The sequence below is a fragment of the Dendropsophus ebraccatus genome, chromosome 15 (assembly GCF_027789765.1).
Source record: "Dendropsophus ebraccatus isolate aDenEbr1 chromosome 15, aDenEbr1.pat, whole genome shotgun sequence".
Classification (NCBI taxonomy): Eukaryota; Metazoa; Chordata; class Amphibia; order Anura; family Hylidae; genus Dendropsophus; species Dendropsophus ebraccatus.
Window position 1 is genome coordinate 28,819,338 of NC_091468.1, and position 16,224 is coordinate 28,835,561.

Genomic DNA, 16,224 nt, shown 5'->3' on the forward strand with positions numbered 1-16,224 from the left:
CAGAAAGTTATATAGATTTGTAATTCACTTCTATTAAAAAATCTCAAGTCTTCCCATACTTATCAGCTGTTGTATGTTCTTCAGGAAACGTTTTCTTTTCAGTCTGACACAGTGCTCTCTGCTGCCGTCTCTGGCCGAGACAGGAACTCTGTCTTGGTTTTCTATGAATCCCCGTAGAAAACCTCTCCTGCTCTGGACAGTTGCAGTCTCGGCAACATTTCCTGCATGACATACAGTAGCTAATAAGTATGGGAAGACTTGAGATGAGATTTTTTTATTAGAAGTAAATTACAAATCTATGTAACTTTCTGATATCAGTTGATTTAAAAGAAAAAGATTTTGTCTGTTGGAAACAGAATGGTCGCCATTGGCTTGTTGGGGGTCATCCGCAGACAGAATTTTTTCAGTGTTTTTTTTTTATCTCTCTTTATCCCCCTTCTTTTTCCCCGATTTTTTCCCGTTCTTTTCTTCTTCCTTTTTCCATTTCGGTTTCTCTCTTGCTCTGTCTTTTTCCTTGCATATATAGTATATTGAACATGCAGTTTCTTTTAATGTTTTAATACATTGTTTCTATTGTTTTTAGATACTTTTGTGTATTCCTTGGTGGTCGTTGGAGGAGAGCATCAGAGCTGCAGTGATGTCCTACTATTGATTTTCCAGCTCCCTTTTCATTTGGTTTCTGATCTGCTTTATATATACAGTGATGCCTTGGATTACGAGCATAATTTGTTCCAGGATTGTGCTTGTAATCCAAATCCACTCTTAAACCAAAGCAAATTTACCCATAAGAAATCATAGAAATGCAGACAATTGGTTCCACACCCCAAAAATAATGATTTATTATTCTGAATAACATGTACAACTAATGAAAGAAACATTCAGAAACAGCAGAATATGTGATATTATAAGTTACTGTAGAGGATGGGAAACACAAGGGCTGACAGAGACTGGAAGGAATGAGCAAGACAGATGTGGGCACATAGATGCAGCACTCTCTGTCCGGGGATAGAGGGGTCACAGCTATGGAGAGATTACCTCCACCGTCCTGTCCCCTGATGCAAGCCCCAGCCTGAAGTGGATCTGCTATGATTTGGAAGGTCAGGGAGACTTCCTGGTTGGAGTACAGTGTTGTAGACCCTATGCAGACCATGCCCCTCCTCCACTCGTGCTCCCACCCAGTACAGGGAGCTCTTAAACCAAAGCAATGCTCTTAAACCAAGTCACAATTTTGAAAAACTGTGAGCTCTTAAACCAAAACGCTCTTAAACCAAGTTACTCTTAAACCAAGGTACCACTGTACTTATCTGTGATTGCACTACACATGCATGGTTGTTTTGCTTCTGCACAGCTTCACCTTTTAGCAACTGAGGGCTGATGTGTGCATATGCTGATATTAAACACTGGCGCAGTTGCGACCTCTGACGCCATTAGGGCCCTATTACATGGATTGAGCAACGCGTTTTGGCGAAGTGCTGCCGCCTTTATCAAGCTCCAAGCTTGATAAAGGCGGCAGCACGTCGCCGAAACGCGTTGCTCAATAAAGTGTAGAGCCGAGGCTCTATCAGCTATCTACAGTCCTTTCTTCATGTTCCTGCGAGCGACGGCATCGAGATGGGAGCCTTCGGCTGCATACTGAATGCCTGGCTGCAGACTTTCCAATTAAGCCCTACTAGCGTTGTGCCTATTGTTTGCACAACATCATAGGGTTAGTTTTATTTTTGCAAGGGCTATTTGCTCCATTTTGTATCCTGAATACTGCACTATATGAGCGCCCCTTTGTGTCATTTATCTTTGTCCGTTCTTTGCTCACTGCAAGAAGTATAATATATATATTATACACACGCACACACACATATACACACACACTCACAGTGGTACCTCGGTTCTTAAACTTAATTGGTTCAGGAAGGCAGTTTGAGAAAAGAGTAATGTTTTTCCATAGGAAATAATGTAAATGCTCCAGCACCCACCAATAATTACCTACAATACTCATTTATTACATTGAAAAGTGCTCAGTTTAATCACTACAGTATATTACAGAGCAGCACTATATACTGTACAGTACATTACAGAGCAGCACTATATACTGTACATTACAGAGCAGCACTATATACTGTACAGTACATTACAGAGCAGCACAATATACTGTACATTACAGAGCAGCACTATATACTGTACATTACAGAGCAGCACTATACAGTACATTACAGAGCAGTACTATATACTGTACAGGACATTACAGAGCAGCACTATATACTGTACAGTACATTACAGAGCAACACTATACTGTACAGGACATTACAGAGCAGCACTATACTGTACAGAACATTACAGAGCAGCACTATATACTGTACATTACAGAGCAGCACTATATACTGTACAGGACATTACAGAGCAGCACTATACTGTACAGGACATTACAGAGCAGCACTATATACTGTACATTACAGAGCAGCATTATACTGTACAGGACATTACAAAGCAGCACTATATACTGTACAGGACATTACAGAGCAGCACTATATACTGTACATTACAGAGCAGCACTATATACTGTACATGACATTACAGAGCAGCACTATATACTGTACATTACAGAGCAGCACTATACTGTACAGTACATTACAGAGCAGCACTATATACTGTACAGGACATTACAGAACAGCACTATACTGTACAGTACATTACAAAGCAGCACTATACTGTACAGGACATTACAGAGCAGCACTATATACTGTACAGGACATTACAGAGCAGCACTATATACTGTATAGTACATTACAGAACAGCACTATATACTATACAGTACATTACAGAGCAGCACTAAATACTGTACAGTACATTTTAAACAAGAAACATAACCAGCAAACAAGAAACAGAACCAGCAATTATAGTACAATAATCGCTAACTCCTCACTCATCCTGTACTGTATAGCCCCCCCCCCCCCATCCCAGCACAGTACAGGATGGGAGATGGCGGTGCACTGACTGGACTACTACTGTACTGTGTATGCACTCCAGCAATCTTATACAGTTCTGTACTGTATGTGAAGCCTCACCACTGCTAAACTCACCAGGTACAACCCACCATCCATGCTTGCAGAAACGTCCAGATACCCAGCAAAGTTTGAATTCTGAACGTTACTTCCAGGTAAATCTTCGTTAGAATACCGCTGTATTACTGTACTTCAAGACTGGGTACCTGAAAAGTGGTTGAGAAGCGAGCAAGAGTTTTGGAACCAAAGCAAACTTTTCTTGATAAGCAAATAGGTCAATTTTTTGAGCGGAAGCGCCCGAGCCCTCCAACAGAGATATGGTGGACACTGAAGCAGGTGAGATTCCTGCCCATTTGCTCAGTGTAAACATACCATAAGAAAGGTGTTATTTAAGATGGTCAGATATATTCTTGTAGTATAACACTTTCGCTTTCAAAACTCATTGTTTTTAACCTATATCTTTTTTTTTTTTTTAGTAAAAAAATTTACTTTTTTTTTGCATTTTATGATTTTGTTTTATTTCTTTCATCTGATCTGTGTTTCATATAACCTGTGTTTATTAGGAGTGGAGGACATTACAGTAAATCTCTACAGAAAACCTCTCCTGCTCTGGACAGTTCCTGACATGGACAGAGGTGGCAGCAGAGAACACTGTTTCAGACTGTTGCAGAACAGACAGCAGCTGATAAATACTAGAAGACTTTTTATTCAAAGTAAATTACAAATATGTATAACTTTCTGACACTAGTTGATTAGTTTTGATGATTCAAAAATAATTTTATCATTTAATATTTCTGAACCCATAAAGTTTACATCACATTATAATATCACTTTAAATAAAAAAAATAACACAAAATGTTTAAACTTTAACTCATTTCTTAAATTATCTTCAGTGATCTATAGCCTGTATAATAACCCAGAGCTGCATTCACAATTCTGTTCATTGCTATTGGAAACAGTTCAGCTGACATCCTATAGGGCATTGGAACAATCAGATTACTATACAGTGATACAATGCAGCTGGAAAGGAATGCTGGGAGATTTCACTTCTGAAGGCTGCAAAGTGTAAATGGAGTATCAGAACAAGGCAATATATTTGCACAGGTACTCAGCATTTTATTTAAATTACAATTACATTATATTGACAAAAGCATAGGCATACATTTCTTACTTGTTTTTTTTTTTTTTTGGTCCCATTTCCACAGGTGTTTACATTTTAGCACCTACCAAAGCAGTCTGCCTTTACAAGCATTTGGGTCCTTCTTAAAGCGTACCTGTCGTTTAATTTTTTTTTTTGCAGAAATCAATAGTACAGACGATTTTAAGAATCTTTGTAATTGGGTTTCTTATCCAAAAAATGCATTTTTATCATGATAAAGCAGTTTGAAGCTTCCCCCCCCCCCCCATCTTCATTGTTCTCTATGGAAAGGGGAGGGGTGGAGGGAGATGAGTCACCAAAACAGGACAAGAAAGAGTTAATTTACAGCTACATCATGGGGCTATCTCCTCTTAAAGGGGTTGGCCACTTTATAGTAAAATTGCTCAGTGTACAGTATTAGTAACTGTACTCACTATATATACTGACAGCAGCTCCAAAGAGCTAATATGAGACTCCCCTCCTCCAGGCTCGGCTTCCCTGCTCTGTGGTGTTTTGGTCCATAAGATTGCTTACATGGAGGAGCATGTGACCATGCTCCGCCCCGCTGTGTCCACCACTGAGCCTGTATATGTCTATGGAGGACACAGTGGACAGGGCCTGGTCACATGCTCCTCCATGTCAGCCATTTTATGGACTGAAACAAAACAGAGGAGGGCAGCACAGTCCTGAGGGGAGTCTGATATTAGCTTTGTGAGGTACACAGGGAGCTGCTGTCAGTATATACACTGAGTACACTTACTAATACTTTGTACTGACCTATTTTACTATAAAGTGGCCAACCCCTTTAAGTCAGCACTGACCTCTCTGACCTCTGAATAGAGGCTTTCACACAGCTCCCGCTGTGTAATCCTTTGTTCTCTGCTGCCAACTAATCTCCCTCCTTCCCCTTCCCCTCTCCATAGAAAAGACAGGGGCACGTCTGATACAAGAAGACGTGATTTCCTGATTATGAGCAGTGAATGGAAAAGGGGAGCAAGGGGGGACCTGTGGAAAGTCTTTTTGAATGCAGATAATTGCATATTTGCCTAATAAACCCAATTACAAAGTTTCTTAAAATCGCCTGTACTATTGATTTCTGAAAAAACAAACAAAAAAAAAACCCAAAAACGACAGTGACACTTTAAGAGTTTACTAGATGGATACTGCAATGCTACAGTTCATGAAATTCTTCCCCCTAAATCAGGGTTGTCAAACTCAGGCCCTCCAGCTTTGGCTGTCCAGGCATGATGGTAGTTGTAGTTTTGCAACAGCTGGAGGGCCCATTTGACACCTGTGCCCTAGATCAAGGATGAAAAAACCTTCGGCCCTCCAACTGTTGCAAAACTACATTTCCCATCATGCCTGGACAGCCAAAGCTAAAGATAGTCTGGGATTGTCAGATGGCACTAGCATGTTACCGGTCTGATTGCATTATGCCAGCTGTAAAACTTTGTTGAGGAGGGATAATAGGGTAGCATTTTAGGGGTTGACCCAGGCCCTTTACTTGCAGTGAAGGGAAATCTTAATGTTTAAAAGAAAACTCCAGATAAGAAAGATTTAACCCTATTCAATCCCCCCATAATCTAATCTTGTGTGTAATAGGTTTCTATTCAATGAATTGGTTGGTTTGTCTGCAGTAATCCTGGCTCACACCCTGAAGCTGCCCACCTGTCCTGTCCTCCTCCTCCCTTCTGAGACAAAGTGTCACATGATCTCTGTAACCCCACCCACCACTGACCTCACACAGTGATCACCTGGCCAAGGGCGGAGAAAGAACAGCCTCTCCTGAGTAGTATAGGGGGAAAGGAGACACTGTCGTTGTCTCTTAAATCTATCTATGTAGATGGATGAATGAATAGATAGAAGATAAATATTGTGATTAATCTACAAAGCAGAAACAGATAGAGCCAGTGGTGGGCACATACTATGTGAGGTGCATCTATACACGCTTTTTGTGCCTTTTCTATGGGATCACTGGAGTTAAGCATACAAAGACATTTTTGTGTTTGTTTCCAACTTTGTAGGAACACATTTGGGAAAGCCCATTTTTGTTCCAGCATGACTTTGGCCCAAGTTCACAAAGCTTTGAGAAGAACTAGAATGAAAATTCTAAGTCAAATCCTCTAATCCAACATCAGTGTTTTGGCTTTACACATGCTTTTCTGGGTGAATGGGCAAAAATTCCCCAAATCTTGTAGAAAGAGGGGACACTGCAAAGGGGGAAGACCAAAACCATATTAATTAGAAAGCTCATGTAGGTGTCCCAGTAGTTTTGTCTATATAATGCACGTTGAACGCTAGATACATTCTTTATAGGGGTTATCAAACCTATAAATTTGGATAAGCCTGCCCTCCAGAGAGTCCATCAATTTTAGATTGCTGGGGGTTCAACTCTTGTGTCAACTTCTGTCAATCAGCTGTTAAAAGAGGCCTAGGGATTGTGCAAGTGCTGGTGCTCATTCAGGGGGAGATTTATCAAAGGGTGTAAAATTTAGACTGGTGCAAACTGGCCACAGCAACCAATCACAGCTCAGATTTAGGCAGTGCTGAAAAGAAAGCTGAGCTGTGATTGGTTGCTGTGGGCAGTTTGCACCAGTTTAAATTTTACATTCTTTGATAAATCTCCCCCTCAGTGTTTACTTGTGTTAATCCCTTGTGTTAGTAGCGCTTGTATAAACTGTAACCTTGTCTTATTCTCTTGAATGGGACAATGCTGCAATTCAGTTTCTTGCACCACTGCTGCTAAAAGTATGTGAATTTCACGGATGAGGGCTAGTGAAAAAATGAACACACTGTAGCACTGTACTGCGTCTTCTTCAAACAGCTAGTGGGGGCAGGGGGGCAGTAGTCAGACCCATGCAGATCTAATATTATTGGCTTACAAAGAGGAGAGGCTGTAATGTAAATAGGCTGGATAACCCCCTTTAAACAGAATCTCTCAGCACCCTGGAGTCCTAGGTTGGCAGTCCACTGCATGTTACCTTTTGGTAAGTTACCCATGGAGTGGATTATGCCTAATATCTGATCTTCTGTAATAAAAAAAAAAAAAAAGGCAAGGAGGAGTTGTGGCTCAGCGTTTGTGCTGTACTCTGGCACACCTCATCACTGCTTTCACCTCCCTCTTCTTCTTGAATAATCTCTGCTGCCCAGCTTCCTGCTCTCTCACATTGTCAGCCAGTGTCTGAGTGTTTATTTCAGACATAAAATGACTACATAGTTGTATCTCCTAGCCTAGCTTTGTTAGAGCTGTGGTCTAGGGGTAAATCACCTGTCTAGAGTCCAATAACAGTTTTTCCTGGGTTTGAGTCCCCTGATTGAAATAAAATATAATTTGTTTCTTATTATTATACCATTTTTAAAGGGCAAAGAATTCCCAATCAGGTCCAAAGTTTTTAAGAGAAAAAAATGCACAATTTCATTTCCATTAGGTAATCGAACCCAGGAGGGAAAAAAACTGCACAGCTCCAACAAAGTTAGGATTGGAGATTCAGACCAGTCCTCTGTAGGCAGTTTATGTCTGAAACCAACACTCAAACACTAGCTGACCGCTGAGTGAGCAGGAAGATGGGCAGCAAAGATTATTCATAAAGAGGAAGGAATGGTGAGGCGTGACAAAGTGTGGCACAAACACTGAGCCACAACTCCTCTCTGACTCTTCAGTACAGTAGGAGACCTGAGATTGTGCATAGTCTACTTCACAAATTATCAAAATCTACCATGCTCACAAGGGGACTGCTAATACACTGTCAGCACCTTGAGTAAGTCCCGGGTGCCAACAGTTTCCCTTTAAAACTAACAGGAAAATATTCTATATCTAAGTGTTGTAAAATTGTGATATGCATATTCTTTATACAGATTGTGGTTTAATCTGTGCATCATTGTCTAACAGTGTAAAATCACAGATTTCATTTGTTCAGAATCTTTATTTTATAACAACCAAGTTACTTCAGTCAGCTATCAAATGAAGAATACATAAGCCATGACTAGCAAATCACTTTAAGACACTATATTCCAATTACAAAACACACTTGTTTTCTCTGTGTCAGTAGTAAAAATAATTAAACCAGATATTAAAATACCAATTGTTAAACAGCATCATTGTCAGGCAAACAAGGTAATGTTATGTGAAAGATGATTAAAAAAAAAAAAAAAAAACATCTGTGAATGTATCGAAAATAAATTATAGGGCTAGATTCACACCAACATTTTAACACAATTCTGTTTTTCTTTTGGTTTTGATCACAGAGAAACAGAACATAGCAAATCATAGCAAGTCATACTCCCCATTAATTTGCATCTGTTTCCATTTTCTCAGTTTCCATCAGATCAGTCAGTTGGACAGGATTTCTGGTATATATATTGTTTCTGGGCATTTTCAAATTCTAATGGAGATTCCCGCAGGCTCCTTCCTTTTGAATGTATCTAAAGTATTGCTATTTTGTATGGACCTTACGAAGAGGCAAACCCTCGAAATGCGTGTCCAAATAATGGTCCTCCGATACTCATATGATTCCCAACGTGGTAGTATACAATTCTGCTATTAGCGCCTATAACTCCTGTTTTTTCAGCACAAGTGGACCACTACCTGTGCAATCTCTTCCTGCATTCAACACAGGTAATCCGGCTCTATGGACGATTATTGTGTGAAAAATAGTTATATCGTTCGAATTTAAACAATAATCGTTCTGTGTAATTGCAGGCAACAATGGAAAAATTGTTCGTAGGTCGTTGATCGTTGAACCTAAAATTATCGTTAATCGTTCGCTATAATTCCACGTTTGCTCAAGTTTCGCATTTTTTTCACTAATCATTCAGTGTAATAGCACATTGCCCCTTGTTTTCCTGAGATCAGAAGGAATAAACGATCGAAATAACAATTATCGTTCTGTGTAATATGGTGAACGATATCAAGTTAACGATAAACAATCTAATTTGCAATTGTTAATCGTTAGTCGTTAATCGTTAAAAATCGCTCCGTGTAATAGGACCCTTACACTATGTGTGCCCTTTGGTGTTTTTTTGTTGTCTATTTCTAGTGTCCACTGTCGGTAGACACTAGGTGTGATCATGAGAACGAGTGGGGAGAGGGTTTGGCTGCCACGCAGTCCGCTCCCTGCTCTGTGTAAGAGAAAAGAGTCGGCCTCATAGATTTACATGATGAGTCCCACTCATCACATGAGTGGAAGGTGACATGAGCGACAGGTACACTTTAAAGCCAAAATGCAAATTGACCATTAAAGAACCTAATCATTTTGCAATCTGTTTGCCCATCAGTCTGTGCTTATCTGTTCATTTACTATCGATGGATCCGTTTATGAATGTGACAAACACAGGTGTGAACCTAGCCTAATTCTCACTTCTGTTAGGGTCCACATGTGAACACAACCATAACTATTTGCAGCCACTAATGGCCGCACAATTCTCCAAGCAAACCTATGGTGTTACTGACACACTGCTGCAGTGCTGGCATTTAGGTTGTGTTCACATGGGGACGGCCACAACATAGGAACACACCCTTATGATTCTTTGCATGGTAGGTTGTAGGATTTTAAAATTCAGACTATAGTTCAATTACTACAAAATATAGAAAGGAATGTTTATTCATTTGGTGCGGTTTATCGTCCTGCCAAAAGGAATAACATAATAACATTTATAGATTGTTCTAATTTACACATTTATGCTTCGGCAGTTCAGGGCAGCGGCTTCAAGTTCTGCTTCAAGCACCTGGAAAACTGAAGTCATCAATCCTGAGATGAAGTTTCCTCCAGTCCAAGCAACTCTCGAACAAGTCTATCACCAAACTGAGCGCGGGTATAACGTTTAACATGATAGGCATCGGACATTTTGTAGAGGATGTATGCATTGTTTATTGCAATGCTTAAGGAATACCAGAATACTTGCTGCCAGGTTTTGTTTGGTTTGTGTGAAATAAAGTACCTGAAAAAGAAAATATTAATATCTGATATAAATGGAAACGTGGTTACAATGAATGGTTTAAAAAAAAAAAAAAAAGGAAGTATACCCGCTTCTAAGGCCTCATTCACATGTCCGTATTTAAAAAGACTCTGTACCCACAATCTGCTCCCCCCCCCCCCAAACCACTAGTACCTTCGGATAGCTGCTTTTAATCCAAGATCTGTCCTGCAGCCCGTTCGGCAGGTGATGCAGTTATTGTCCTAAAAAAATACTTTTAAACTTTAAGCCCGTGCCAAATGGGAGTATCTGTGCCCTAACTTTGCACCACCCCTCCGTACCTCCTCCCCACCCCCTTCATCATTAGGAATGCCACTGAAACATTTTCTCCATGTTGAACATTGCACAAGTCCTTAACGATCCAGCCCATGTGCCGGGCTGCCACAGGTGGGGAATAGGAGGCAATCTGCCTGGAGCATTCCCAATGATGAAGAGGGTTGGCAGGAGGGACAGAGAGGGTGTGCAAAGTTAGGGCACAGGCCTCAAGTTTAAAATTATTTTTTTAGGACAATAACTGCATCACCTGCCAAACAGACCCCAGGACAGATCTTGGATTAAAAGCGGCTATCCGAAGGTACAAGTGGTTTGGGGGCTGGGGGTCATATTGTGGGTACAGAGTAGCTTTAAGGATCCACAATTATGGACAAAGTAGGTCCCATAAGTATGTAAGGCTCTATTCACATGATCTGTGACTTTAGCTAGATACATAATTTTGACCATTTTGCCTTTGCCTCCTCCACTTTTACGGATCCGCAAGAAATATGGACACATTAAAGATTCATTTTTGTGGATTGCGGACTAAAAATTGCAGACATAATACACAGTCCGCAGAAATAAAGGAACGTGTGAATGTAGTCTAAGGCAGCATTCACACGTTCAGTGTTCCACACGGACGTGGAATTCCTGTAACAGACTTCTCCCCCCCCCCCGCCCGGGCATCATCTGTGATTCATTACAGCGTGGCGCATATCTGTACAGTTCCCCCGCTCCCAGCATCTTATCACAGATGCTGCCCGGGCGGTGGGAGAAGTCCGTTACAGGCATTCCACGTCCGCATTCCGTGCGGAACACGGAACGTGTAAATGCAGCCTAATTCTTTCGTTTTATCAGGACATAATAAAAAAATCATGAAGGTCTTAAGATGAGGTAAATGCAACACAACATGTGTCCATGTTTATTTTAAAAAGAACTCCTGTGAAAAAAAACTGCTTTCAAATCAATAGTGTCAGAAAGTTGTACAGATTTTTAAATTACCTCAGTCTTCCAGTAGTTATCAGCTGCTGTATGTCCTGCAGAAAGTCATGTAGTATTTCCAGTCTGACACAGTGCACTCTGCTGCCACCTCTGTCCATGTCAGTAACTGTCTAGAGCAGTAGAAAATCCCCAAAGAAAACCTCTCCTGCTCTGGACAGTTCCTGTCATGGACAGAGGTGGCAGTGTGTGACACTGAAAAAAAAGATACCACTTCCTGCAGGACATACAGCAGCTGATAAGTACTAGAAGACTAGAGATTTTAAAATAGAAGTAATTTACAAATCTATATAACTTTCTAAAACCAGTTGATTTGAAAGAACTGTTTTTGCCATTGTACCCCTTTAACTGCAGTTGACTTCCTCCATGTTACTTACTTGCTATACTTGTCATCATATTTACAGATATAACTGAGGTGAGCAGCAAAGGCTTCAACTGCCAGAGGGCATGGAATCTCCCCACTTTTTCTTTTTATAATGACACCTAAAGGAAGAAAAAAAACAGGTATAAAAACAGTGTGCAAAAGTACACAATACAATCAACTTTACACAATACTTTTCCATAACATTTTAACATTTCACTGAATAGAACAATGGAGCAGTGTTGCATACATTGCCAGACGTGCCTTGCTAAAATAGAGGGAAAAAAATATTTATCAGACAAAAAGAAGAATTTCCCTGTCCTCTGACCCCCAAGAGATTATTTTTACTTATTATTTTTAGCTAATTAGTGGGCGTGGCAATTATACTGCACCTGCTAACTGGCGCGGTGGATAGTTGCCACGCGTCCCTCTCTGAACTCCCCCACCCAACCCAGGATGTACAGTTACGTTCTGAGTCGGGAAGGGGTTAAGTCGCTCTACATAAATTCATATGGACTGGGGGGAGATATAGAATTTGGATGGTTCCTTCACATCCAAATAATCTCCTTTAGTCGGGGGCATATCATAAAGTGAGCTTCTGGGGCTTATGATTAGTGTTAAGCGAAGCTGTCAAAATGTTCAAGTTCGTCAACGTTACCCAAACCCTCTGCTTTTGGCTCCCGGCGGCTGCAGGAGTTGGATGCCCTCCTAATCAGGGCTCCAGATGGCGACCAAAATGGTCGCCAATGCGACTGATATTTTGCAAATGGCGCCCAGATTTATTAATCTGGGCGCCATTTGCGACTGGCCCCGGCGGCGGCGCGCTGTCTCTTTAAGTGAGCTGCTTGGGGCCCTGACTTCCGGCACAGGAAGCGCACGTCAGAGACGCTTCCTGTGTCAGAAGTCACAGCCCCGGCGTACAGGGAGCTCACTGATGCGCCGCGCTGCCGGGGATAGGACGGGACACCCCCGGCAGCCGCGCATCAGCCGGGGACAGCGTCCGAAGAAGAAGAGGATCGCCGGGGGAGCGGGTTGTCAGGTGAGTTTGTGTGTTTGTTTTTTTTTAAATACTGCTTAGCATAGAGGAAAGGGGGGGCATCTATAATGGGGGGAGAAGAGAGTGCCATCTATAATGGGGGGAAGAGAAGGGGGGGCATCTATAATGGGGGGAGAAGAGGGGCCATCTTCAAGGGGGGGAGAGGGGGCTAGCTATAAGGGGAGGGGGTATCTATAAGGGGGGGAGAGGAGGGGGCATCTATAATGGGGGGGAGGAGGGGGCATCTATAATGGGGGGGAGGAGGGGGCATCTATAATGGGGGGAGGAGGGGGCATCTATAATGGGGGGGGAGGAGGGGGCATCTATAATGGGGGTAGGGGGGGTCATCTATAATGGGGGTAGGGGGGCATCTATAATGGGGGTAGGGGGGGTCATCTATAAGGGGAGGGGGTATCTATAAGGGGGGGAGAAGAGGGGGCATCTATAATGGGGAGGAGGAGGGGGCATCTATAATGGGGGGGAGGAGGGGGCATCTATAATGGGGGTAGGGGGGGCATCTATAATGGGGGTAGGGGGGGCATCTATAAGGGGAGGGGGTATCTATAAGGGGGGAGAAGAGGGGGCATCTATAATGGAGGGAGGAGGGGGAATCTATAATGGGGGTAGAGGGGGTCATCTATAAAAGGAGGGGGTAATCTATAAAAGGAGGGGGTCATCTATAAGGGGAGGGGGCCATCTATAAGTGTAGGGCAAACTGGCTGCAGACACTGGGAGATAGATATATGCACAATTATTATTATCAGGGCCCCTCAGGTGTCTGTATTGTAGGGGGTCACTTGCATTAGTCACTAGGTGAGAGATATATCTATCTATATACACATCTTGTGGGGGGTCACTATGGCTGCAGTCATAAGTCTAGCTCAGTATGTATAGACTGTTGCAAGCTTTTAAAGGGAACCTGTCACCCCCGGTGCCGGGGTGACAGGCTCCCAACCCCCCCGTTAGAACCCCCTATACTCTCCTCATCTCGCCGGGTCCCGCTTCTGGAGGTGGTCAGGTCACGGAGATCTCAGCCGCTGCAGCCCGGCGCGCACACTGAGAGATGAGTCCAACACTCATAGAGAATGACGGAGCGCTGGACTCTCCCGTCATTCTCTATGAGCGTTGGACTCATCTCTCAGCGCACGCCGGGCTGCAGCGGCTGAGATCTCCGTGACCCGACCATCTTCAGAAGCGGGACCCGGCGCGATGAGGTGAGTATAGGGGGTTCTAACGGGGGGTTGGGAGCCTGTCACCCCGTCACCGGGGGTGACAGGTTCCCTTTAAGTTCAAGTTCAGAAGAGTAAGCCTCATTAAAAGGCTAGCCAAGTGAAGCTGAAGTACTGAGTCAGACTGTATATGGTTGTCAAGTTGCAAGTTTCCATGTTGAACATTTTCAAACTAAGAAAAGAAAGGATCTAAAGGAGGAGGAGGCTGCCGTGGCCTCTGCACACAGTAAGTCCCATGTAACATAACATTAATTTTACATGGTTTAAAATGTTGGCGACCAAATATTCTATTTGGCGCCTAAATTTTTCAGGTTAGGAGCCAATGGCTCCCAGGTAAATTTTTTAGTCTGGAGCCCTGCTAATGCTGCCAGGAAAGCATTAATAAAGTCATAGGCCATAGGCTGTATCCGTGTTTTCCAGGGCAGCATCCAACTTCTCCAACTGCCACAGTCAAACGCAGAGGGTTCGGATAACATTGCTGAACCTAAAATTTTAACAGGTTCACTCAACACTACTCATGATGTTCACTACAAACATTTAGAGAATACACTGCACAAAGTTTTTTCTGCTTACATGCTTCCAATTCCATCCCCATCTGAAAGCTTTACCAGTCGCAAAGTGACCAGACCCCCCCCCCCCATACCACCTCACTAAACGCTGCCTGCCTCCTCCTTGCTGTGGTTCCCAGCAGCTGCATCGCTGTGTCACAAAGACCCACTAATGTAGTACTGGACGGGCTGCAAGTGCCAAAATGGAAAGTAAGGGGCAGGGCTGTGGGGTTGGAAAAAAAATGTACAGACTCTGATTCCAGCTTTAAAAAAAAAAAAAAAAATTCAAAATTTTATAATTGAGTTTTCATATTACAGGGATCTGGCATTGTTAGCAGTGTATCTTCGTGTATGGTGAATATTTAGTTAGAAACATAGAAGATTGTCAGCAGGAAAAGACCACCTGCTCCATCTAGTCTACTTATGAGTTGTTCAGGACATAGAGGCTGGAGACTGGCTGCATCCACTGCGCACACAAAGGAGAATCTGCTTTATATCTTTCCTTATTCCTTTAGAAGTCGCCCCAGGATCATGTAGGACATTAGGAAGCCAGATCTGCCTAACACAACTTGGACAAATAAGTCCCTTGGTGTCTGACTGGCCATTTATGAAGGAGCTGGAATTGGAGTCGGTCCTGATAAAATTCAGAGCTGCGGTTTACTGACTCCACAGCCCTGGCGAGGGGTGAACTCAGACAGGGATGGATGGCACATGTAGATACACTCATCTCTGGCTCCACTGCAGCCACTACCCAACCTGGGACCTGCAGCTGTAGTACGGATATAAAAAATGGGGCATATTATACTCATCTGAAACTAGCCCAAACACAGAGAAGGGAGGGATGGAGCAAGGAGTCCTTAGAGGCAGAAGCAGCACTACAAAATAATAGGCGGACTGATATTCAGAATATCATTGAGTCCATGGGACAGGCAGAACTTCAAGCAGAGACCGCCGCTGACTCAGTTTAAAATTTTCGCCCCAATTCCGTAGTGTGCACATATCCTTGTTTATCCTAAAGGAAAACTATTAGGTTAGAAGCATGTTTCCTAATGATATGTCCCCAGGGGCGGATTAAGGGTACCATGGGCCCCAGGCAGTTCAGAGATTGTGGGTCCCCTGCTAGCCACGCCCCAACTGGCAGAGCAATGTCCTCTGCAGTGAATTATTATCTTTAACCTAGCTCCTATCTATCTATCTCTTACTATCTATCACGTTCAAAATGGAGTGCACTCTCAGACCTTGTCCAAGAGTGCCAGCAACAAAGATTGAATCCACGTCTTCTCTTTAAATATCCCAAGAAGTCGCAGCACATCCAAATAGTGAAAAAAAACTTGTGATTTTATTTCATAGTAACAATATCGGCCAGTGCAACGTTTCTGTCTCATCTGGAGACCTTTCTCAAGCGCTTGAGAGGTCTCCAGATGAGACGGAAACGTTGCACTGGCCGATATTGTTACTATGAAATAAAATCACAAGTTTTTTTTCAGTATTTAGATGTGCTGCGACTTCTTGGGATATCTATCTATCTATCTATCTCATAGCTGTTCTATTTATCTATCTATCTATCTCACTCATATCTATCCATCTATTGGTGCGTTTACACAGACATTTATCTGACAGATTTTTGAAACAAAAGCCAGGAATGGATTTGAAAAGAGGAGAAATCTCAGTCTTTCCTTTATGACCTGTTTA

At 42.6% G+C, this 16,224-nt stretch overlaps 1 protein-coding gene across 1 annotated transcript in view; it reads right to left on the reverse strand.

Annotated features, from left to right (window-relative positions):
* Positions 1 to 8,273: 8,273 nt before the first annotated feature.
* PGBD5 (piggyBac transposable element derived 5) overlaps positions 8,274 to 16,224 on the reverse strand; it is a 38,787-nt gene continuing 30,836 nt past the window's right edge. Inside the window, exons 6-7 of the mRNA XM_069954377.1 lie at positions 11,736 to 11,841; positions 8,274 to 10,071 (exon numbers count right to left, since the gene is read on the reverse strand). Coding sequence (XP_069810478.1) covers positions 9,876 to 10,071; positions 11,736 to 11,841 — 302 coding nt within the window. The 3' untranslated portion in view covers positions 8,274 to 9,875. The remainder of the gene's footprint in view (positions 10,072 to 11,735; positions 11,842 to 16,224) is intronic.